The sequence below is a fragment of the Mercenaria mercenaria genome, chromosome 17, assembly GCF_021730395.1.
Source record: "Mercenaria mercenaria strain notata chromosome 17, MADL_Memer_1, whole genome shotgun sequence".
Classification (NCBI taxonomy): Eukaryota; Metazoa; Mollusca; class Bivalvia; order Venerida; family Veneridae; genus Mercenaria; species Mercenaria mercenaria.
Genome location: NC_069377.1, coordinates 51,333,013 through 51,358,564, shown reverse-complemented (window position 1 = coordinate 51,358,564; position 25,552 = coordinate 51,333,013). Strand labels below are relative to the sequence as shown.

The window sequence follows — 25,552 nt, the reverse complement described above, 5'->3', positions numbered from 1 at the left end:
CAATAACTCATCATTTTTTTTTTCAAAAAATCAGATGAGCTAAAAAATTGAAAGGAAATGAATTCTTATTAACATCATATTCATATAATTAACCTTTTCATACAATTTATGTATTTTTTTTTTAAAGAAACGCATTAATGCACGTGTGTTTCCTGTTATAACATAAGCCGAATCCCCCGAAATATTCTGGAGCCAAAGCCTGGGATTCTGCACCTGTTTTAACAGGAAAAAACTTGCTTTATCTCTACAGTCTTATTTACAAAGGCAGATCCACTGGGTAACTGATCCTGTATGCATCACTGTAAAATCTGCCAGGGAAATTCACTGAAAATTTAATGACAGAATAGCGACCAGTGCAGACCATGATCAGGCTAATCCATGCAGGCTAATCTTGGTCTGCACTGGTTGCAAAGGCAGAATAACTCGCTGCCAGCAGGCTAAAGGTTAAGAATCACTACCTCTGTAAATTATTAGCTGTAAATAATTATATATTATATATTTTCATATCATCACAACATGTTATAAGATCAGCAAAGATGACTAAAAAATGTCTTGCACTAAATGCATTTCTCCTCCAAAAAGAAATCCTTTTTATTAAAATCATATCAGTGAACAAGATAAAACAGTCTTGAAGTCACGGGTAGATCAATGGCTAGCAGCAGCATGCCACTTTTATTTATAGTAATAATGGAAGAATAAAGTTATTTGCTTTTCTCATCTATTTTATCCTTATCTTCCAACAAGACAAAATTATTAGCCAACAGAATTTCAATAAGAAAATCTTATTTTCTGATGAGATGGAAAACAGTTGGACATCCAAACAGTAATTAAGGTATAATGTGAAGAATACTTTGAGATCAGAAATAGACAGTATGAAATGACAGAGGTTCATTATAATGAAAAGTAGAAATTGTACGAGGAAACAAGACGGGTTTGCATACAATTCCTTCGCAGCCCATTTGAGATTTCCTCCCAGAGTCAAACACAATTTTAGACAGCTCTCTAATTCAAGGAGATTCTTAATTAACTTGTAACAAATACCAAAAAGGAAATAATTTCTCTAAGGAATTAAAACAGTTTGGATACAGTATCTGTGTAATTCACTAATTATCCAACAGAATTCAAGGAAGAGACAAAGAAGTATCTCTAATCAACAATAACTATCTTCTCGGGAAGATCTTCAATTTTCAATGTTTTACAGCAAATAGGGAATTAAGTATTTAGCCCAATACTGCAATTTTGTCAGAAAACATTGTATGGCCATGTATGTGACATACTGTGGAGGCATTATTCCTGGGGACAATTTTTTTGAAGATTTTGTACTTGTACCAGTTTGCAAAATAAAATCCAATTTAAAAATGAAATGCCTTTAAACTAGGGATGGGAACGAATACTGAAATCAATATTCGAATATTCGGTTTGCCATATTCGAATATATTCGCATATTCGGTTAGTTTTAATGGAAGCTTTAAATTCTTATTAAGTGATTGGCATATACACAACGTATTCCTTTGTTTAAAGCGTGGATCATCCTAAATAAGGCCAAAAAAATGTTTGTTTCAGGTAACCCGATCCTACATAGCGAATCTGTCAGTATAATCATGAACATATTTCAAACTAATTCAGTGTTTTAGATTCAAAATGATACAAAAAATCAAAACGATTATAATTTAGATCGTCACAATTTTATCTAAAAATAGCAGGTCGTCTCATTTAAACACACGTGATGCGCTGTTGTATTACCGCCGCCATTTTGAAAAATTTCAAGCGGCGTGTAAAAACCGTCGTGTAAAATGCAAGTAAAGCAGACTTAAACCTCCTTCAACATGAACTTGTGCATCAATCATAAGTTTTTCTTGATTTTATTATTAATTACTTCAAAATTTAATTCGAATACGGCCGATTGCGGATGAAAACCGATTCTGCGGATGGTCTGAAATGTCGTACAAAATATTGTGAAAAGATCGACAATATCTACAAGTTTGGTATTGTTTTCGAAAAAAACATTCTACAACTTGTTACATAAAACAGGCGCCAAAAAAAAAAATCAAAAGATAAAAAGATATCACATTTATGCCTAATACAAACTGTTAATCCGTAGCGATGACCCCAGGTAATTATGCATTGCAGTTTTCTTGTTAACTGGACATCTTTTGACATGCATCTGACACATTGACGCCTGTTGCAAGCTGTTAATAAGTAACGATGGCCCCTGCCAATTATGCATTGCTATTTTCTTGTTAATTGGACATCTTTTGATACGTGATAAACTAACATGACATGGTTTTATTCTGTAGAATTAGCATGCTCATATTGCCCAAAATCAATGATACTTATTTTGAAAAAAAATATACAATAATTTATGAATATTCGAATTTGATTTTCATATTCGAATATTCGACCGATTTTCGAATATTCGAATATTCGAACATACGTTCCCACCCCTAATTTAAACTGCCATTCATTTTAACTTTAAAATTTGAAATCCACAAATTAAATTCATAAAATTAAGTTCTAACAAAATTCAATAACTATTTCGAAGCACAATATGACTGAGCTAAAATCTTATAGACTTATAATGTGCAGGTATGTTGAAAAAACAAACCAACTTTTCATAGTCACCTTGGTGATTTTTTTCTGACTACATCACCATGCAAACAATGCAAATGCAAATATTGAAACAATAACCTTATATAATTATACTAACACTGGCAAACTGGAAAAATGTTAGAAGCTAGCATTATATATTTGCTACTTTCATACAAAACTCATGATTCAAGAGGTTCAGAATAAGTTGCTGTCTTTGCATGAAATGTCAGGTCTTGCTACCTACAGTCAGGGTGTACTAGAAATCTGACACTTTGCTTTGCTACCTACAGTCAGGGTGTACTAGAAATCTGACACTTTGCTTTGCTACCTCCAGTCAGGGGTGTACTAGAAATCTGACACTTTGCTTTGCTACCTACAGTCAGGGGTATACTAAGTCAAAATGGATGTACAGGCACAAGTTAGGAAATGAAGGATATGGTATCCACAACAATTCTGAATTGTAGAACTGCTCCACTTCATTTAATGTATATTTGGATAAGCTCATTTCTTTTTGAAGTATGTATATAATAAACCAGTGTTATGAAAGTCATGGTCAGGCAGCTGCCATAAGGCCTGACAGGTACCCGTCTCTAGATTTGCCATGGAATTCTATGGAAATCCACGGAAAATATTCCATGGAGTATTCGGACTACCAATTTATATCATTTTTTTATGAAACAAAAATACGAAGAAAAAAATCCGTGGAGTTCCATGGATTTCAATGGAATGCCACATAGTTCCGTGGAAATCCATGTGTTTCCATGGAAATCCACGGTTTTCCATGGTACACCACAGATGACCATGGAAACCAGCGAAATTCCATGGCAATCCGTGGAGTATTCGGACGGCATGCCATGGCAAATAACTGTGGAAATCTGCGGAAATACCATGGAAACTTGTTGGTGACAGAACTGGACTGAAATGAAAATCAGAAACCATTATGAATGTCACATCTTAATTTATAATTTCATAATAGTCAGTAGTATAACAAAACTGCTTATGAATTTTGACATTTCTTCACTAGGTGACAGAAAATAGTACAAACAATATGGAGCTAAAATGTCACCAGTTTCTATTCAGTTCCACTGTCATTGTAGTATATCAATGTTTTCCACTGTTTGTCATAATGCAGTATAGTCGGTATAAGATATGCCATCATTTTCAACTGAATGTAACTATTGGTTGAGAAATTTTCTGTCACTGTTGGCCACCATCAGTTTAAAATATCATGTAGTTTTCATTAACTGCCACAAAGCCATCATTTGCCATCAGTTGTCTCACTGCATTAACCTGTTGAAATAATAAACCAAGAGATATTAAACCAATTAAACCATAAAAGCAGTTTCTTCATTAGTTTTGTCCTTACTTCATAATTTCAAAATTGAATGGTATTCAAAGAAGTGCTTCTTTATCATACAGGCAATACTGCAGACTTAAGCAAGTAATAACATTACTTATTATATTTTCAAGAAAATGTATATTTCAATTTGATTTCAAATGTAGGTAGAATAAGGTTCCATAAAAAAAGGCATGCAGACAGATATTCAATGTTTTGGGGTAGTGATCAATAGGTTAAACTTATGCATTACTATTATTGTATAAATGGTGACCTAATTGAAATTCTACCAGTTACCTGCACTAACACCAATGTGTTGACTGCCAAGTGATAACTTAATTTGATACTTTTTGAATCATTATATAAAATATTGGTCTGGACTTGATATAAGGGAGATAATTATAAAACCTGTCATGGGTTCTGCTGGAAATTATAAATCTGATCCATTCAGTTGTGTTCAGGGAAAATTGTCAGTTGCCCACTTTCAATCAAACATAGAACAATGGTAGTGTGTACATGTATTTATAGTACTATAGTAATTACTTACATGTCTTTGAATTGTTGGATGGAGTCTCCTTTGAACACAATACATTGGGTCACTAAACTGAATTATCTCCATTCATTCATTCATGTATGCTGTTTATATACTCCTGAAAAACAGATATAGTTTAAAACCTAGATGTCCATAAATAAATGTTGGTTTATTATTTATTAGGTATGTCAATGACCTGAAATTAAAACTATACATCATGATGAATAAATGGGACCAGAAATATCTTATCAGCAGCTTTTTACAGATGTGGCAAATTGAGGGTTACAAATTAATCAGCACAAATACCTGCACATTTAACAAAATTTCTAACTTTACCCTTGGATAAGATTATATAAAAAATTTCTTTTGAATTTTGGCACACATTTAAAACATACAAATTTTGTATTATATACAATTTAAGTGTATAATGTTAACTTTTTATTTATTTAATTTCATGGAAAGTTTGATATTACATTAACAAAAATATTTTTTTTCTAAAATAATCTCCCTGAACATCATAAATATATAATTATGTACTAGTATTCTGTTAGACTCCTCTTAAATGAACACATACATCTGTACATTATAACCAATTTTCATTTACTTGTACATTCCAGTTTATATTAAATGTTAGACATAGATTTTCACAAGTAGGCTCCTTAATAATTTAATGTTGGAGCCAAGGGACCAGACATCAACTTCACTGAAAGATTCTCCCTTATTTTTTTAAATTTAAAAATCATATTAATATGGAAAGCAACTAGGAAGTTGAATATATCAGAATTCAAAAGAAAAAGTAATAGTACCTAAATAACAAATAGCTGCTTAATATGTGTATTATTGCTAAATTTTCGAAAAAATGTTAAACACTTTCAATAGAGTGCAAAATCATTGATTAATAACAAGTAAATAATCCATAAACATTTCTTTTTACTAAAAACATAATTTTCATTAATACCTTAACATAAAAGTGTGCAACACCAATAAACCAGTTTAATAACAGGTTAAAAACACATATTATAATTCTCTGAATTTACTTAGTAAACAGTGGTCAGCTGACTGGTAGCATTGTTTACCCTGTAATACAGCAGAGCCACCTGTGGAGATAACTCTACTGGCTTAAATTTTATTGAACCCATTGAATAATTTCATTTAAAAAGTGTCCAATTTTCCTTTTAGTAAATTAAAAGCATGATAAACTAGAAATTGCAGCTGCTTAATAGAACTTTGCAAAACAAAAGCTGTTAAATAAATGAACAAAAATATATATGAAGCAAAATCATTTGTTGCATAACACAATCAAAGCTAAGCTGCCTGCTTCCAGTTTGAATCCATTTTACTAGTTTTGTTACATTGCTATAGGTACTCTACATTGCTGTTGGAAAATCATGAATAAATTTTATGAACTCACCTGGTGTATTCTTTTAGTTATTGTTAACTTCCAAGCTGCATGTAAAACACGTAAAATAACTCCACTCCATCCTGCTCTCAAACAAAGAACTTCCTGTGTAGATTTGAAATTTTGATATTCTTGGGCAAATGTGTCATTTACAGTCAGCTATTTGAGGATACATCTAGGATGTTAAAGGTATTTTGTACCACAGGTTGATTTTATTCCATTTACATACTCATTATTTTTGAAGTTTACCCTGATATTAAACAGAAAAAAAGTTCAGGATTACTTTTTGAGGTACATTTACAGCCCCCAGAAGTAGTTCACAGACTTTATTTTCATTGGTTGATCTCTTGTTATGAGTTTCTAAATATAAAGCAGACAAGATCTTATCATGCAGTCTGGGATAATCTCCTGTTGTGAGACAAGCAACAGGTACACTACAGAAGATTAAAAGAACCAAATAATTTATTACTTGATTAATCAAATTAAGAATCCCTTGGCCAGGTAACTTTTAATGAATTTTGGTGTAAAGAATTGTAATATTATATATGTAACTATTGTTAGTGCTGTTCTTTTTGGTGTTATTCTAGGAGAAAAAGTCATGATATTTCAATATTTTTTTAAAGATTAGTTCAAAATGAACCTATCTGCAAGGTGAGTTTATATGACAAGTTGCATTACAATAAATGTTTTACAGTAAAACCTGCTTTAGCAGTCACCTCTATTAAGCAGCCAACCTGTCTTAGGCAGCCAGTACGTCATTTCCCAAAATGGTCATTCATGCTATAAATTACCTGCATGAAGCAGCCATCTGCCATAAGCAGCCACTTTTTCCTACTGCCTTGGCTGGCTTCTTAAGACAGGTTTTACTGTAATTCCATTAGTTGTTTTACCTATCTAATTAAGTTAGTTTTAGTTATTGGTCATAAAACATACTAATCCATTAAAATATTCTATGTTCACAAGAAATACCTCCCAAAAATTCTAAGTCCACAGTTCCCATCAATTTCCATCACAAAAATTTTCTAAGTTATTTTCTATGCTATTTTCCATCCCAAAATTTTACTAAGTCCAATTTTCCATGGCAAAAGCTCCTGTTTCCGCGGAAAATGATCAATATTTCAGCTGTAATCCATGGAAATCCATGGCAAACTTACTGTTCCATTCAATGTCCATGGAAAATTTCAATATTCCACGGATTTCCATGCTAATTGCCACGGAACTCCATGGAATTCCATGGCAAAAGCCTTATTACCATGGCAAATCTAGAGACGGGAAGCTACACTACTGACATTAGTAACATCACACATACTACAAGACATTTTATACTTACATATGGGGCAGGTTTGGATTTCGGTCTGAAAAGAGAAGATAATTCATCAGACTTTTTTCAGATATAAACTTCCATGAGTTACCTCCCTTACACAGGATATGGTTCAGATTTAGTGGTAAAAGAACCTCAGTGGATATTTATTTTAGACATAGGATAGAATCACCAACCTTTCTAAAGCACAAACTGTCAGGAACAGGTAATCCTAACTACCCTAACATGGAGGCAAAAATAACTCTATTTTGTGCAAAAAAAATATTTGATGAAAATAGATAATAATGTAAATTTCTACTAAGGTGATGTGTAACACTCTAAGAAATCTTATTCGCCACAATTATTTTATCATTTTCATTATATCTAACAAGAGTACAGCTCTGTAGAGCATATGTTAGAAACAATGTGCCTATCAAGTTTGAGAATCATAACTCAAAGCATCACTTCACATGGAAGTGACCGTGACCTTTGACTAAGAAGCTTCAAAATCAAGAACTGTCCATTGTGAATGTTCTTCTTTAACTAACTGTCACTGTAATCTTAACATTGGACACACTGGCCTCAAAAATCTGTGAAACTGCTCTGCTCTCCTCTCATACAGTAAAGCTTTTGGGTATAAGGGCTGTTAATGGCTGTAAGCTTTGTTCAAAAACTGATGACAGGTAATACATTTTATTCCTTCTATATATAGTTACCTAAACCTTCCTGTAGTAATTAGGTGTATAATCTTCTCTGTTTTACCTGTTTACAGGCTAAATAATATGTGGGGTTTATGCACTTTCTGTATATAGTATAATCAAAGATACAAACCTTTTAAGATTTTAACAATTCAATTTCACAAAAGCAATATATGCCAAGCTTCAAGAAAATAATATGAATTTGCTCTAAATATCAAACAACAAATTCCATGGACTGGCAGTTATACTTTTATTTTACTTTGTTTGCCTAATACATAATGATATATTTTTTGTTTGTTTTTGCTGCAAGTCCACCTTTCCTTTTGGGCATTATCTAAAACATAGACAGACACCTATGTAGTGCCTACAGGCCTGCCTAAACCAGCTGGATGATTTATTATTTTGTAAGCTTTCAAACCGCTCTAACCGATACTGGTAAGGGGCACTTGGTTCAAGGCCAGCAACTTTACTAAGATATATATAATGATCATATATATATACAGTTTGGACTGTAACGACCGCTGAAGGTCAAAAACCAAAACAAATTGTATTACCTTTCTGGTGCAATGCTTATATTCAGGTCCTGAAAATGAGAAAGAAAATATTGTAGAAAAATTGTACAGTGCTGTAGTATAATGATTTTTGTTTTCTTTCTAGTAAAGCATTCCTAAACAACTTTTAATGGATATATTAAAATTATGATATTTTAAACATGCTTACTTAAGGGTAAAAGCATATGCAATAAAATAAGTATCATCAAAAAGCTTGAGTTTTATCTTGATTTAACTCAGCCATCAAGATAAATTCAAAATCCTAGAGCAATTAATAGATACTAAAACAATCTTTTCATGTATTTTAATACAGAAAATCATTAGCCATTTTTTTGCTTAAAAATCACCACCAGTAATAAAATTCTTCATCACTGTTTCAAGTAAAATATCTACAATATGCAGAAAACTGTACATAAAATTCCACTAAAATAGAAGCAATACTGTCAAATCATTTAATTCTATGGGCAAAATATTTCATGGTTTTGATCCATACAGCTATGTCTTAGGGATATGAACAAGTAGATTTCAACATCCGCAGACAAGTTTGCTTTTGACTAAACGATGAAACACATTAAAATAAGTCCCATACCAGAACTAATGAAATCACAGTATCTATATTTAAAGCGCAAATAGTTGTTAAACTAAAGTCTAAAACTTCGAAAAAAGAACTATAAATTAACATCAAGTTATTAAAATATGTAACAATACTATATGAGAAATATTGTACTATATAAATTTTGTGCATTAGGAAAATGATTGACAAAGCCATGTTAACGTTTGAGGATTCTCTCAAATATTGTCAAAGCTTCACAGAACTCTTTGTGATAACTTTTATTGATGCTTGACTGAATAATATTTTGTTCCATTAGGGTCATTGTTGTTTTGCCCTCATCGCCTTGTAGACTGTTAAGGCAACAGTGCTATAATTCGATGCGGACATAAGATGGGATGGCTCCATAATATGATGCTGGAATGCAAAAACACAAAGCAAAGGAGCAAAACAATGATGGTCCTAATGGAACACCACAGAATAATAATATGCCAAATATTGAACATGGTCAAGCCTTTAGAACAAACATTGTTAAATCACAAATCTTTAACCCTTAGCCTGCTGGCGGCAAGTGATTCTGCCTTTGCGACCAGTGCAGACCAAGATCAGCCTGCACATCCGTGCAGTCTATTCATGGTTTGCACTGTTCGCTATTCAGTCAGTAAATTTTCAGTGAACACCCCTTCAAATAATAAATGGTATTGCCCAGATTAAATGATGGAACAGTCCATTTTAACAAAATCAAGGCATAAATCAGACATTGTGGTTAAAGCGATCTGTCACAAACAGGTCAATTAATTGAACTGGTAAAATGGTTCCAGCCTGATATAAAAATTATTATGATTTGTTGGTATTACTGGTATGACACATTAAACCCTTAGCCTGCTAAATTTCTAAAATGGACTGGTCCATCATTCAATTTGGGCAATACCATTTATTATTTGAAGGGGAGTTCACTGAAAATTTACTGACTGAATAGTGAACAGTGCAGACCATGATCAGACTGCGCAGATGTGCAGACTGATCTTGGTCTGCATTGGTCGCAAAGGCAGAATCACTTGCAGCCTGCAGGCTAAAGGTTGAAGCCAACTAATCAGCACAGTCACTATAGCAAATACACAAGTAATTCTCCAGTTTTCCTCATGCTACAGTACTCTGGACTGATGTTCCTCATCACACTGCTGCCATGTCTAGCTTAGACTGTGTCAAGCAGGCTCATTCAGAACTGACCTAATTGTTGGCAAAGGATTTTGTAAGCACCTTTGACCTTCTCTCACTTCTACATTATTTACACTTAACATGTTCTCTGCTCACTTTTCTGTTGGGAACTTCCCAGCTGTATTTTAAAATTTCCCTTCACTAATTCAAAGCAAGCACTTCTGCCCATGATATTCAAAGGTAAGGTGTGACAGTATGGAAGACAGACTAATCAAAGAAAAAAAAGTTCTAACAATTTCCATTTAAAACATTTCTAAAACACTCAAATCTCTAGAAATCCATACAGTTAAGAGAACAATGATCACTTGAAAAAGACAGAGAAAATTCATTTCAAACAACTACAAAAGTACATAAAATATTACCAAAATATAACAGATAAAACATTCCCATAACCCTTAAAGAACAAATGACAGTTTACATAGAACACACACAAAGAAGAATAAGTGCATGAAGTTACCGGTACGTCCCGAAAGCTGTCATCAACTAGTTCATCCTGTTTTGTTGAAACAAAAAAATAAAGCAGTGTAAAAAATGAACAGCAATATCATCCTAGAACCTTCCTTTCTGAGACAGAAATTTTCATGATTTTTTGTCATTCATCTTACTAAAAAAGTCAATTTGTTGTTTTTAAATATGTTTTGTATTGAATCCGGTTAGGTCCAAATGTAATTTTATGTTCCTGCAAACTTCAAGCTAAGGCTGATGGTACACGGATACAATAAAAACCTTAACAGTAGCATAGTATATCATGATACAAGATCACAACCATATGACATGACATCATGACTGTAAGATAATGGTGGAAGCTGAAAAGTTGCCTCCAAAATACTGACCTGGTATTATATGTTTATCTTATTATGGACGGATCCAAAACTGTCAATCATTAATGTTTACATAAAACAGACTGTCCATTCGTGACTGTCAAATACGACTGACCTAGTTTACACAATAGACCATGTGCATTTTGTTTGTGATACCGCTTGTGAGCACTTGACCTTGATACGAACAGAATAAAAATAGAGGGAGGAGTTAGATTAAATTTATCGACCAAAACTGGAACTGTCCATTACAGTGTCACCTCACACCTTCATAGTCTCTTATCATACCAGCGAATTATGAAAAATCAACAACATGATGGTATAACATGACAATAATTATGATGTACCCAACAATGAAGGTATCTATCCCAGGACACGCTGACTCAAAGATGGTATGATAGGATGTTAGTATTTCTGTCACCCTTTTAGCTAAGGTAATGCAATCCAGGACACTGTGACAGTAATTTTGCAGCAGTGTATCATACCACTATACCACAATGTCACGGCCTACCATCTCACTACCATGGCATCATGTCGTACCATCATGGTCTTTTATCTTACCATTGTACCAGTAACCAGAGTTTGAGGTATACAGAAAGCTACACCAGCATAACATCCTTAGAGGTTTCCAAATAAATTAGAATGTCAGTCCACGTACAAGATAATATTATAATCTACAAGGATACAAATGTTTCTATACCAAAGAAGCCTGGTCAATATAATTCAAAACTGGTTAATATAGATGTGCCTTAAAGTTCCTAAATGCACTGATATAGTAAATACATTCTAAGCTATTCTTATTTATGAAATATAGCTAATTGACAAGCTTATATATATTGCACTTTGATCTAATATACAACTTACTACCAATTCTAGAACGACCCAATTTGTTTTCCTATTAAACAACACACCCTGGTACCGGCGCTCCCAAGTACAGATGGCACCCACACATACAGCGCTCGATAAGCGATTTTGGAGGAGCGGTGGTTCAAGTATTTCTTATTGTATCTCCGGTAATTCAAAACTTTTCTTAAAATGAAAGATATCTGCGCCCTGATTAATAATTGGTGACTATGTTTTGTGAGTTTCACAACATTCAATCTTGAAATAAACAAACTACGGCGAGGTAAACGTGAATGTTTGACTCAAAAATGTCAAATATAAAAAAAAACACGTAAAATACTCAGTAAATACTCCAAATGTATTCATTTTTGATACAGTATCGTATAGTCATGTCTTCCTACAATAACCAGTTCAAATTTCAAGACTTAATTTGTTATATTTAAAGAATTACTCGTGTTTAAAGATGGTAAGGGGTTTCAAAACGGCACTCACATGGCACAGATGTTAATTTTTTTGGCGCTCAGCAAGTACAGCTAGAGAAAAGTCTTCAGAAATGTAGACCTTGTTGTTGTTTACTCTCAGTGTTGTGTCTGTATATATGATCATAAACCTTTATACCGTTTAAAAACTGACTTTAGAAGTCGACCTTTTTATGTTAAAACTTACGGCGACAATATTTTAACATTATTTTTTATGAAAAAGCTTGTTGAAAACTGATAAACTGAAATTTGGTATGTCCTAGGATTTCGTTGAAAAATGAAAAACGTGCTTCAAAACATTCTCAGTGGGATCAGTGCACGGTAAGGTTTGCAAGAAGATATGTGTGTGCTTGCGTGCGTTTGTGCGTGCGTATGCATTTGGTTAAACGCCGTTACTAAACAATATTTCAGGTCAATCTCAACGTTTTTGAGTACCAGTATAATGCTATGAGCATCCGTATGATATATATATATATATATAGAGAGAGAGAGAGAGAGAGATAGAGAGAGAGATCGATACTTTTTGTTGGGGTGTGGATAAATGTTTGATTACAGAGTTAGTAAAACTCATTTATAACAGACTGACAAGTTTTCTATTCTTTTCTTTATTTTAACAACTTACCATACGCCTACATTGAATGTATAATAAATGTTGAACTTCTTACGAAAAATATTTTACTTGTATTATTAGATTTAAGATTCAGTAAACACTCATAACAAAGAAATGGAAGATTTTTACGGTGGCTGATTTATACCATTTCATCAATTCGCCACGCGACCCCGTCGAGCGAAAACACGAGAATCAAAAAAAGTTAAACGCGGAGTGTTTAGCGAGCAAAAATTCGAAAACATGTGCGGAGCAAAAACACGTATATGGGGATTGGGGTGGGGGGGGGGGGGGGGTGCGGGGGAGCTGGCGTTGAGTGAGATTCAAGATGTAAAGCGGCTGGGTGCCCGGGTGCCCACCAATGTTATGCCTTTCAAACCTCAACTCCTTGCTCGGAGCCCGCTGATCAGCCAGTTTTCGCTCGACTCCCCCCAACGATTTACATATTAAATCTAAACTTTCTCCATAGAGAAAATACTAGGAATAAGAAAGGGCGGGAGCGTGGATTGAAAACATGATAATTAGTGGGGGTGCTGAGCGAAAAGTCGATATTTACGTTATAAATCGGCGCCCAAAATTAGCGGAAAGACGGAATGGCATATATCAGCCATTAAAGAATTTTGTTAGAATGTCTGTTAGGTTCAAAAGACGCTCATATTTTAATATCTTATTAATTCAAGGAATTTATCAATTAATGAGTTCTTGTTTGGCTCTCTCATGAATTGATGTGAGTCATTCCGATTTAATAGCAGACAGAGACGTGATGACTAGTTCCATTAACTACTGTTTAATCCAACATCAGACTGTTCTTGGTGGTGTTATCTCTACCACACATAACTAACCAGTCCGATTCATCTCTTTTCCGTTGTAGTTGGCTTAGAGCTGACGATTTCTCCACATTTCTGAAGACCTTTCTCTAGCTGTACTTGGTGAGCGTCAAAAAAATACACACCTGTGCCATGTGAGTGCCGTTTTGAAACTCCTTACCATCTTTAAACACGAGTAATTCTTTAAATATAACAAATTAAGTCTTGGAATTGGAACTGGTTATTGTAGGAAGATATGACTATACGATACTGTATCAAAAATGAATACATTTAGTGTATTTACTGAGTATTTTACATGCTTTTTTGACATTTGACATTTTTGAGTCAAACGTTCACGTTTAACTCGCCGCAGTTTGTTTATTTCAAGATGAAATGTTGTGACACTCACAGAACATAGTCATCAATTATTCACCAGGGCGCAGATATCTTTCATTTTACAAAAAAAATTTGAATTACCGGAGATACAATAAGAAATACTTACACCACCGCTCCTCCAAAATCGCTTATCGAGCGCTGTATGTGTGAGTGCCACCTGTACTTGGGAGCGCCGGTACCAGGGTGTGAACAAAGAAGGCTGAAAACTGTGTGTTATTATTCAACAATTCATTTTTCTGACGTCACAATTATTACATCATAGCGTTAAGACGGCATAGCGGCGCGCTGGAAAAGAAATCTAACAGAAATCAGGCAAATATTGGATGGATATCGTCAAGGACGTATATAATAATCCTTGATAAAGTGTTAGAATCGAAATAATGTATCTCACACATGCAGTGACTTGGTCTTGAATAAAATCATTGTCATTTAGATGCGCCCTCATGATATAATTCCTTCGCATCTAAACTCCAAACAATGATTTTATTCAATGACAAATCACTGTTTGGGATATATGATTTCTTTAATAACAAGGAAAGTTTATATCATGATATGTAAATAAAGTGCAAGGTTTTATGATGAAACTACCATTTGATTTGCCTATTTCTCATTACAGTTTTTCATAATTATGATCACTATGTTTTACACCAACAACTGATTATAACAAGGCAGTCTGAAAGACAGCTAAATCCTCCGCCACTGCTATGGATAGTGAAAGGGTAAAACCTTTCATTTTAGCTGTGACCTTGACCTTGAACTGACATGGCTGACTCATGAATTCTGCACAATGTCTTGATGAGGTGATCATTTGACCAAGGTTTCATGAAAATCCTTCAAGGGGTTTAGGAGATACAAAGCTGAAACCTTTGACCTTCAGTTGTGACCTTGACCTTGAGCTGACATGGCTGACTCATGAGTTCTTGATGAGGTGATCATTTGACCCAAGTTTGATGAAAATCCTTCAAGGGATTAAGGAGACACAGAGTGGACACCAAATGGAAGGCTCAAACCTTCGACCCTTAGCTGTGACCTTGACCTTGAGCTGGCATGGTTGACTCATAACTTCTGCACATCGTTTTGATGAGGTAATCATTTGACCCAAGTTTTATAAAATTCCTTCAAGAGGTTTAGGAGATATAGAGCGGACACGAAATGAAAGGCTCAAACCTTTGACCTTCAGTTGTGACCTTGACCTTGAGCCGACATGGATGATTCATAAGTTCTGCACATCGGCTTGATGAGGTGATCGTTTGACCCAAGTTTGATGAAAATCCTTCAAGGGGTTTAGGAGATATAGAGCGGACACAAAATGGAAGGTTAAAACCTTTGACCCTAAGTTGTGACCTGACCTTGAGCCGGCATGACTGACTCATGGGTTCTGCACATCGTCTTGATGAGGTGATCATTTGACCCAAGTTTTATAAAATTCCTTCAAGGGGTTTAAGAGATATACAGCGGACACAAAATGGAAGGCTCAAACCTTTGACCTTGAGCTGTGACCTTGACCATGAGCCGGCATGGCTGACTCATGGGTTCTGCACATCATCTTGATGAGGTGATCATTTGACCCAAGTTTTATAAAATTCCTTCAAGGGGTTTAGGAGATATAGAGGGGACACAAAATGGCAGGCTCAAATCTTTGATCTTGAGTTGTGACCTTGACCTTGAACCGACAAGGCTGACTCATAGGGTCTGCACATTGTCTTGATGAGGTGATCATTTGACCCAAGTTTCATGAAAATCCTTCAAGGGGTTTAGGAGATATGGACCGGACACGATATTGTTACGGACGGAAGGACGGACGAACATTCCTACATATGGATACTTATGTGGTTACTCTTTTGTTCTCTCTATTGTTCTTTTAGCCACGTAAGAGAAAAATAGCCACATAAAAGCTTTACGGAATGAATGACATCAAAGAAAAAGTACAGTTACCTATTGTTCCTATAGCCACCTAAGTATCCAAATGTGAGCTCGGACGGACGGAAGGATGGACGCAGACCATTCCTATAATCCCTCTGCCACGGCGGGGGATTAATTATTGAAAATATATTATAAACATTCATACTTTTACATTGCACTCCCTTTTCATGTGTTTGAATAGATTTTAGAAAAAAAACTGCAATGATAAACTTGGTATTGATATCTATGGAAAGAAAAATTCTTGATAATCAGGTGCAAGATTAAAATTAATCATAATTACAATGTTCCAAAACAGTAGACTATTACAAATTATCTAAAGCAAATATATTCCTGAAATCATTCAGCACTATAAGTCATCAGTTAAACTGTCTGCTAGAAAAATACTACCGTAGAAAACTGCAAGTACAATAGTATTTTGACAGCTGTGCTTCTACATTTCATCTGTGAAAAGCTAATAAACAAGCTTGCATTTGTCAGCTTCAGGTGCATACATATCAAATAAACCTTTATTCCAGCATCACGTCTGTTAACCGCTGGTCTCTTCTTTACATTGAATACAATACCATCATCCTTTCCTTGTCCATTCTCAACTACAGTTTCTCCCTTCAAAGCAGCATCCATTCTACGTTTCTGCCTTAAAACTTCATCCTTACATTGAGGCCAATCCAAATGCTTAGAGCGAGTTTCCAGTTTATCTTCTGATCCCTTAGGAGAAATTTCATTTTGTAGATCATCCTCCTGTGAAGAAGCATCTGTCTCAGGAGTAGTTTTCTTTCCAGTAACATGTTCCTTCTTAGAAACCTCATTTTCTGAGCCAGAATCCATTTTCTTACTGTCAATAACCATATTCTTATTGTGATTTTTCTTCTTCTCAGGTAATGTTTTAGTATCTGTACCTCCCTCATTAGCATCATTTTCAGAATCAGATTCCCCGTCATAAAAAGTTTTCTGTCCATTAACATGTGCTTTTTTTAAAATCTTCTCATATTCTGAAGCAATATCTCTTTGCTTATTGGCAATATCCATGTCATTAGTCTCATCTTTCTGCTTTTTAGATAACATTTTCATGTCTTCAGAAGTATACTTCCTTCCAGCTTCATTCTCTAAAGCAGATTCTGCCTCATAAATAGTTTTCTTCCCTGTTACATGTTCTGTTTTGGCAACTTCATTAAATGCTGGTGTACTATCACTTTCTTTATTGACAGGGTCTGTGTCCTTTTTGTGATTTTTCTTCCTCTTAGGCAACCTGTTACTATTTTCAAAAGCATCTTCTCCACCAAGTTCATTCTCATACACTGTTCCACTTGTGTAAGTTTTCTTTCTAGTATCATCTGCTGCCTTCCAGGCTTCATTCTTTTCTGAACTTTTGTCCAGATCATACAGGCTGTTTCTTTTTTTCGGAGAAACCTTTTCCACATCTTTGAAAGTGTCTTTCCTCCCAGTTTCGTTTTCAGAAACAGATCCCCTCTTGTCTCTTGATTTCTTTCCTTTAACACCATCAGCCAATGGACTACTTTTTTCATGAGGTTTGGTTCCATGTTTGTAAATGGTCTCCGGAGGAGGAAAAGGAAGTTCCAAAGTCTGGATACCAATTTCTTTCATTATCTCTCTTTGAGGTAGTATGTATGACAACTTTGGAAATTCCTACGTTATATCATTTAAAGGAAACAGATGTTGAATCAACCAACATGTTAAAATGGAGACAGAGAAAAAACAGCAAACTAATAATAGTGCAATAATTAACCTCTGTAAAACAACACAACTGAACTGACAAAAAATGTTTCCAGTAGAGGGGCTGGTGCTCTAGAGAAGATTATTCACTTACAGTTTGATTAACCATGTCTGTAACAGGGCTTTTCCCATGATTTCTCTTTGAACAGAAACTTTACCATTGCTATCATGTATCTTTCTGGTGGTAATAGGATCTTTTTAAATGTTCAAAATGTCTTGATTAGTTTTGAATTTATCATCAAATAATGATTTTGGTGAGATAGTTTCCATTGTAAATTTCTGCCATTTTGGACACATTCTTTTTTTAAATTAATAATATTGCCTTTTTTGTGTGAATGGTATAAAACTTTCCAGATCTCTTAGTTAGAACAGGAGCAATATTTCCATGCCAAAAAATTATAAAATTTCTAGAACATTCTTTTTTTGGCAAAATTGTTATTTGACTGAGTTTAACAATAACAAAAAACAGTTTTGGCCATAAAATTTACATTATTAAAGACATCTTAAAAATTCAAGAAGATCCTACTAGCATCATCTGAGACATTTAGAACTAGAGCTATCACTGAAGGTGATGAATGTACCCCTACATGCACTGACACACTCACTCACTCACAGTACATTGCAATTTGAGGCACACAAGATTGCATAATTATGTAGTCTGTATGTATATAGACTCTATGTATATAGTATAGTAACAAAAAAAAAAGTCCCATAACTCTTCAGAATATTTTTCTGAAAGAACCTAACATGCACCATGCACAAGTAAGGTTGATACTGATCACTCAAATGTGTGACGTTTCATTAAATTGTGTGCAAGGGTTCGGGAGATTAGGCGCTCACAAGATTGCATATGCAAACTCTATGTATATAGTATAGTAACAAAAAACAAAGTCCCATAACTCTTCAGAATATTTTTCTGAAAGAACCTAACAGGCACCATGCACAAGTAAGGTTGATACTGATCACTCAAATGTGTGACGTTTCATTAAATTGTGTGCAAGGGTTCGGGAGATTAGGCGCTCACAAGATTGCATATGCAAACTCTATGTATATAGTATAGTAACAAAAACCAAAGTCCCATAACTCTGCAAGTATTTTTTCTGAAAGAACCTAACATGTACCATGCACAACTACTGTTGTTACTGATCACTTGTGTGAAGTTTCATTAAATTGTGTCAAGGGGATGAGGAGTTGGTGTGCACAAGATTGTGTCCACGGACAGATGGTCTGACAGACAGACAGACAACTTGAAACCAGTATATCCGCCTTACAACTTCATTGTTTTGTTGGGGTGGGGGGTGGGGGCGGGGGGTACAATAATGTACAGTTTGTATTTTAGGTCTTGCAGAATAAAGCCTCAAGTCAGGAAAAACCCTGTTATGGATTAGGTGAATCAAACAGCAGAAATATCTCAAGTTGGATAGAAACTATCTGCCTTTGATAAGAAAGTTTTTGCTCTTTAAACGTGTCATTAACAGAAGTTACACTTTACATTGTCAATACTTTGTACATGCAAATGGACATGTTCATTAATCACAGTAAGAAGTAAATAAATATAGCTTTAGACATTACAGAGTTACTTCCCTGTATTCATACTTTTATTTTCTGATAGTTTTCTACGACGTTTGTAAGATAAAACATATCCACACATTAATGATATTCTGTCCTGATGACAAAACTAAAACTTCAAAATTTAATTCAAAACAAATTAAATACATACCCTAAGTGAAAAAAAATCTGTTTCAAAGTGTCCATTTGCATATAATACGTAGAGAAATTCATCAAAATTCTGCTACCTACTGATAATTTTTACTGCACAATTAACATGAGCTGTCTTTTTTGCACTTAAAGAAGGGAAATTAGTCTTTAATTTACAAAAATCTCAACAGTTTTAAAAAAGAATAAAATGAATTAAGCTGCTATGAAAAGGCATGAACATCAAACAAGGTAATTACTATTATTTAACAACTTGACTGCTAAAATACTTCTTGTATTATTAAAATTTTAAGTTTCCGATAAACAATGTGTAATCTCTACATGACAAGTAGTCACAGATATCAAACTCTAGTGCACTTATATCAGTCAGTGGATGATGGATCTTTCAATTCGCAAGAATAAAATTTTATATGGTAGTACTAATTAGTTGAAATGTTTGTCCAAATGTTGACAACTTTATAGTTATTGTATTTTCCTAAACATGAAATATATTGCCTAAAACGCAAAAACTTAAGTGATACTGCTTATGGGAAATAAATGAGCCGTGCCATGAGAAAACCAACATAGTGACTTTGCGACCAGCATGGATCCAGACCAGCCTGCGCATATGCGCAGTCTGGTCAGGATCCATGCTGTTCGCTAACAGTTTCTCTAATTACTATAGGCTTTGAAAGCGAACAGCATGGTTCCTGACCAGACTGCACGGATGCACAGTTTGTTCTGGATCCATGCTGGTCGCAAACCCACTATGTTGGTTTTCTCATGGCATGGTTCAAATGGAAAAAAAAAAACTGGAAGAAAATGAAACTCATCGAAATCCTCTTAACCTTTACCCTGCTAAATTTCTAAAATGGACTGGTCTATCACTCAATGTGGGCAATACCACTTATTATTTGAAGGGGTGTTCACTAAAAATTTACTTGCCGACAGCAGACTAAAGGTTAAAACTGTAGTTAATCTGGCTGTCCAGTTGTGCTGATAAAATCACTACTAATTAATGCAATAAATGATTGACTTATCACCTGGTTAGTATAACATTTTATGGTAAGGTGACTATCAGACAATACAGGTCCGATTTAATGGGATTCTTAAAATTGAACAGTATGTCATCATCTGCACAGTATATACAAAAGCTCAAACAGAGCTTGTGCTTGCTGTTTTGTCACTTTTGCCATCATTAAAAATTGATATAATTATCCTAATTATCAATTACTTATCCTAATTATCAATGGCTAAAATTCTTACTCTCATGATAACTTTGTCACTTTCCCTTGGGGATATTGAAGGCACTGGCGTTGATCTCTTTGGTGCTGGAATGACAATGGTCTGATCTTGGAATGGTAATTTACGGAACTGAGGACCATTATTTTTTCCCGAGGATGAATCTTGGTGACCCTTGCCGACTCTACCCATCTTGGTTACATGCTCATACACTCCAGGAAATGGTCCAACAACCTGTGTAAACAAATATCAAACTGAAACTGTAACAGAGTTCAATTTAAAAAATAGGAAGAAAACACCTTAATATGATAAAATATTGTTACAATATATATAAATAAGACAACTTTGACAAATAATACTTATTATTGTTATTTGTTACACTCCTATTTTTCTCCAATCTGACTAAAGTACATCTCCTATTACGCTACGCATAGGATCTGAGAACGACCTATTCATAGCCTCGTTCTGACGACCCTTTCGCTAGCCAACCAGAGCTTAACTTAAAAAATTTAGCAAATCTACCTGTAGCCTTGACTTTTGATATTTACAATTCTTATGTCGGAATGTGTCAGCCGGTTAGCTCAGTCGGTAGGCCACTTGCTTAGTAATCGAGGGGTCCCCAGTTCGAGCCCTGGAATTACTGCACATTTTTGTTATTCTTTGACATTCTAACAAGTTGTCTAATTGGTTAAAATAAAAATAGCAATACTGGAAATCCAAAATATACAGAAGACGTATGTGAATGTGTCGTTCTCAGATCTTTGTTTAGAAGATCAAGTACTTCAGTCAGATTGATTTTTCTCTTCCATTCAATTACTCACATAAGCAATACATGAGTGTACTGTATATTTGCATATCAGTACAAGTAAAAATATATTACATGTATTTCCATAATAAAATGTTCAACTTGGACATGGCTTCCTATGTATAAGCCTTTTCTGGGTCTTGCATTACATTAATGACAATGAATTTTATAATAGTAATATTTTTTTTCATTAAATGTTTTGTAAGCAGTTTCCTTTTAGTTCAAACTGGACTGATGAATTCCTTATTTCACATATTTTATGCCCATTAGTAAAAAAACAAGAGTGCCAGACTGTCACAAAGTACGCCCATCATCGATTTATTTATTTATTTATTTGGGTTTTACGGCGCACCAACACAGTATAGGTTATATGGCGCCAAACAGGACTACAAATTTTGGTTTCACATCTCATTTACATCAAAATAAAAACATGAGGTATGGAATCAAAATTTGCATACCTGCTGGAATCACAGAGTTACTGCAAAACCAAGTGTCAAGACCCTATTAGTCGCCTCTTACGATCATGCAAGGGTAAGGCAGTGGTTCCAATTCTTTTCATACACAGATCGTCCCAGAACCACATTTTCACAGAGGACTGATGTTGAAATTATCAATATTGGACATAGACTGGCTCAGTTCACTACATTTAATCATAAAAAGTGTAAAAAAGATATATCATTGTCTAGGAGCTAGTCTTTTAGATATCCTGCTGGTGATCAAGGTTGAAGCAAGTTATAAAATTTTAAATGAAGGTTAAATATTCAGTATACTGTCAAAAAACATTTTTGTAACTGGAAATGAGCGAGTTTAATCAACAGTTAATACCCCTTCAGCCATATTGCTGTCTTGTGATGTGTCTTCAGAAAGATGTAGGCCACCACTAGGTTGATCTCTCTCTGTGCCGGTGTACTCTCTGTTGAAGTTCAGAGACTCAAACTCGTGTCCAGCGTACTCACTTCCGTCAGTAAAATTATCACAGCTAGGAATAAAACAAAAAATGTCCTCAATATGAACTTGAAACCTTTCCACTTTTTGTAGCAAATAGTAATGAAAATGTTCCCAAAATTTAAACTAGTCTATGAAATAATTCAATTTTGTGGGTATATTATGTTTATTGTTTTTGTCTAGAAAGGCTATTTCATTGGAATATGAATTTGTTGATTTCCGCTTATCAAATTATAAGAACGGGAACTTTCTTGTTCACTGGGATTTGATTTGGTGCATTTACAGAAGCAAAAATATCTATGAAAATTATTTAGGTCCCCCAGAAATATTAAACGATTTAACAATATATTGTTGCCCCATATGAAGTAATACTCTTTCTTAGCAATGGCCATCCTACTGGAACCTCAGAGTGGCATAAGCCATTGATTGTTTTAGAGTAATCAGTGGATAAACAGGTTACAGAGACTATATTTTTGTATTGAGTGTATAAACAGATTTCTGAATGTCATATACTGAAAAATCAAAAACATAACTTATCGGGTTTGATCAATTTCATAAACTGTCATATATACTGTTCTTATTGTCAAATCTTTAGATCTTATTTCAAGTGTTATGATTATGCACAGAAATTCCCTTCAATTAAGAATTTAGTTTAAAATATACATAAAAACCTCACAAAACACCTCATCATGGAAATAGAAATTCATAAAGGGTTCATGCATTTAAACTAAATAGGGGCCAAGAACTGTGAGGACAAGAAAGATAAAAAAAAAACCTTTTTCAGTCAGAGAATAGCAAAGATTTGTCACCTTTTTTTGTATAAGCTACATAAATTTAAATCAGTTCAATAATACCTTGTATGTCCCTATTTGTCGTGTTCTCAGGGTTTCTCATATATTTTTGTGTTTTGCCTTAAGGTTGTCAAATGATATAATATTTGTTATTTTCTAGACAGGTATGGTACAAAACTGACACACTGAAAATTTAATTGGTGATGTAAACAAAATTGCCATAAATTATTTACTATGCAATTACTTGTCATATTTCTTGATGCATTTACTACAGAATAAATCTTTGTATTGCAAAATGGTTATTTAAATGTTCTAAATTCTACAAGTTGTTTGTGCAGAAGAGTCAAATCTAAATCCAATTTATCCATGGGAATATGAGAAACTCTTGGTCCATTTCTGATGTTAAATGGGGTGGTATCAGATACTGTAAAAAAATAATTAAATGGAATAACTCCTGTAATATCTCATGGCTCCATCTGAAAAACAGGTGAATTTTCTTCAAAATGACACCCAAATACTGTTTATGAAATGATTAATCTGTTACTGGGAATAAAACAGCCCCTTAGCCCCCTAAGAATATAAGAAAACAGCATATATTAAATTGAATGTCTCGGACATTTAATCAATGCGAAAGTATCATTTCAGTCTCTCAACAGGAGATATGAAAATATATAATATCACATGCACAGAAAAGCAAAATAGCAGTTGTGCATGTGATATGAAATTAGAGAATTGAAAGTAATGATTTTGCGTACAAGATATAAAATCACTTGGGAATATGATATGTAACAGGTCAGTTTTATACTTAAAATATTTTCTCTAGCTATTCTTGTTTCACTTGTTGTTGTAATTCATGGGCGCCGCCATATTGTCTTCTCCGCTGAATGTATTTTACTACGAATCATTTCATTGGTTTATAATTGTTTCCAGTATTTTCATTGGTTTATGTTAGGTCCAATTATTAATTGTTTGTACCTGTTCTGTGACTATGCAAGGGAAATTCCATTTATATACCCGTGCATAGCATTTTAATAGTTAGATAGGCTGTACCGAGCAACCGGTACGTCACCGAAGCCTAAGCTCTTCATTTATTTAATTGAGATCATTCTCACATAATACTTGCTGATATGGCAAAACTCAAAAATTAATTAATTTCTCTTCTTCTCTTTAGATTAATAGAGCCTGTTACATTGGTGCCGTGAGTGTGGTGACTAGCCTTGGAATCCTATAGCTTGGGTGAAGCAATGGCTCGGTTAGTCAAAAGAATCTGAGTTTGTCTTTGAAAAAAAGGAGGGAGGAATGTAGCAGTGTGTATATAATGTATATAATTTGTCTATGATATCGATTGTCTGATTAGCTCAGTTGGTAGAGCATCTGACTTGCAAGCAGAAGGTCACAGGTTTGAGTCCTGTATCGGGCTACACATTTTTCCGCTCCTGTTACAATATATTATTCAAGTTAAACTAATGGGAAATCTGCATTGGGCATTTATGTGTGGTATAATATTTTTTGTTTATGTTGGGTTTAACAGCACACAGACACAATTATAGGTCATATGGCGACTTGCCAGCTTTGATGGTGGAGGAAGACCCCAGGTGCCCATCTGTGCATTATTTCATCAGGAGCATGCACCTGTGTAGAACCACCAACTTTCTGTAAGCCAACTATATGAGGTATAATAAAGTACTCTATACTATATAAAAACTACATAGTAAATAGCCCATATAGAACATTAAAATAGTATGTTTCAACCGTGGTTGAAAACGAAAGTTGCTTTAATTTGTATGTTAGTGGGCATGTTGGTTTGGAAGTGTTTGGCTGTTTGATACGGTATAACAAATACAACAACGATAGTTCTACGAAAAAAATATGAATATGAACAAAAGTTTTTAGTCTGACAGTTCGAAATAAGTTTTAGCATCGATTACCTTGTTTATATGGCAATTATGTCAACAACAAATTATCTAGCAGGTGCGCGTGGTTGTAAATAAACCCAAATACGAAGAATCGAAGGAATGAATGAAAAATTGAAGGAAAGAGTACTGGTGAATATCTGCCGCAACAGAACGTAGTGATACGATTGGCTGAGAACGACAATTTGCTTTGTGTATTACGTTATATGTACTAAAATGTGAAACATGCTGTGACGTCTTGCATTTTGATGGAATACTGTCATTAAAAAAATGTCATGTATTGTGCATTGATTCATAATCTGTATAACTGTTCTTAACGGAGTTGCCGATGATAATTTCATACTTAATCAGCTTCAAAGTGATATTTCACTTTTCATAACCATCT

At 34.3% G+C, this 25,552-nt stretch overlaps 1 protein-coding gene and 1 long non-coding RNA gene across 3 annotated transcripts in view; both read right to left on the bottom strand.

Moving 5' to 3' along the window:
• The window catches only part of LOC123536071 (uncharacterized), a 112,353-nt gene that overhangs the window by 74,834 nt on the left and 11,967 nt on the right, over window positions 1–25,552 (bottom strand). Inside the window, exons 6-10 of the mRNA XM_053528159.1 lie at window positions 22,344–22,497; window positions 20,738–20,947; window positions 10,631–10,666; window positions 8,409–8,437; window positions 7,187–7,211 (exon numbers count right to left, since the gene is read on the bottom strand). Of these exons, the coding sequence (XP_053384134.1) occupies window positions 7,187–7,211; window positions 8,409–8,437; window positions 10,631–10,666; window positions 20,738–20,947; window positions 22,344–22,497 (454 nt within the window). The remainder of the gene's footprint in view (window positions 1–7,186; window positions 7,212–8,408; window positions 8,438–10,630; window positions 10,667–20,737; window positions 20,948–22,343; window positions 22,498–25,552) is intronic.
• LOC123557411 (uncharacterized) lies at window positions 3,177–7,123 on the bottom strand. Of its 2 annotated transcripts, none has more exons than XR_008368037.1 (3): window positions 5,869–7,123; window positions 4,473–4,575; window positions 3,177–3,879 (listed from the first exon to the last, which is right to left on the bottom strand). It is a non-coding gene; the product is annotated as an uncharacterized LOC123557411 (long non-coding RNA). The 2 variants fall into 2 exon arrangements; XR_008368038.1 differs by lacking the exon at window positions 5,869–7,123 and adding an exon at window positions 5,416–5,858.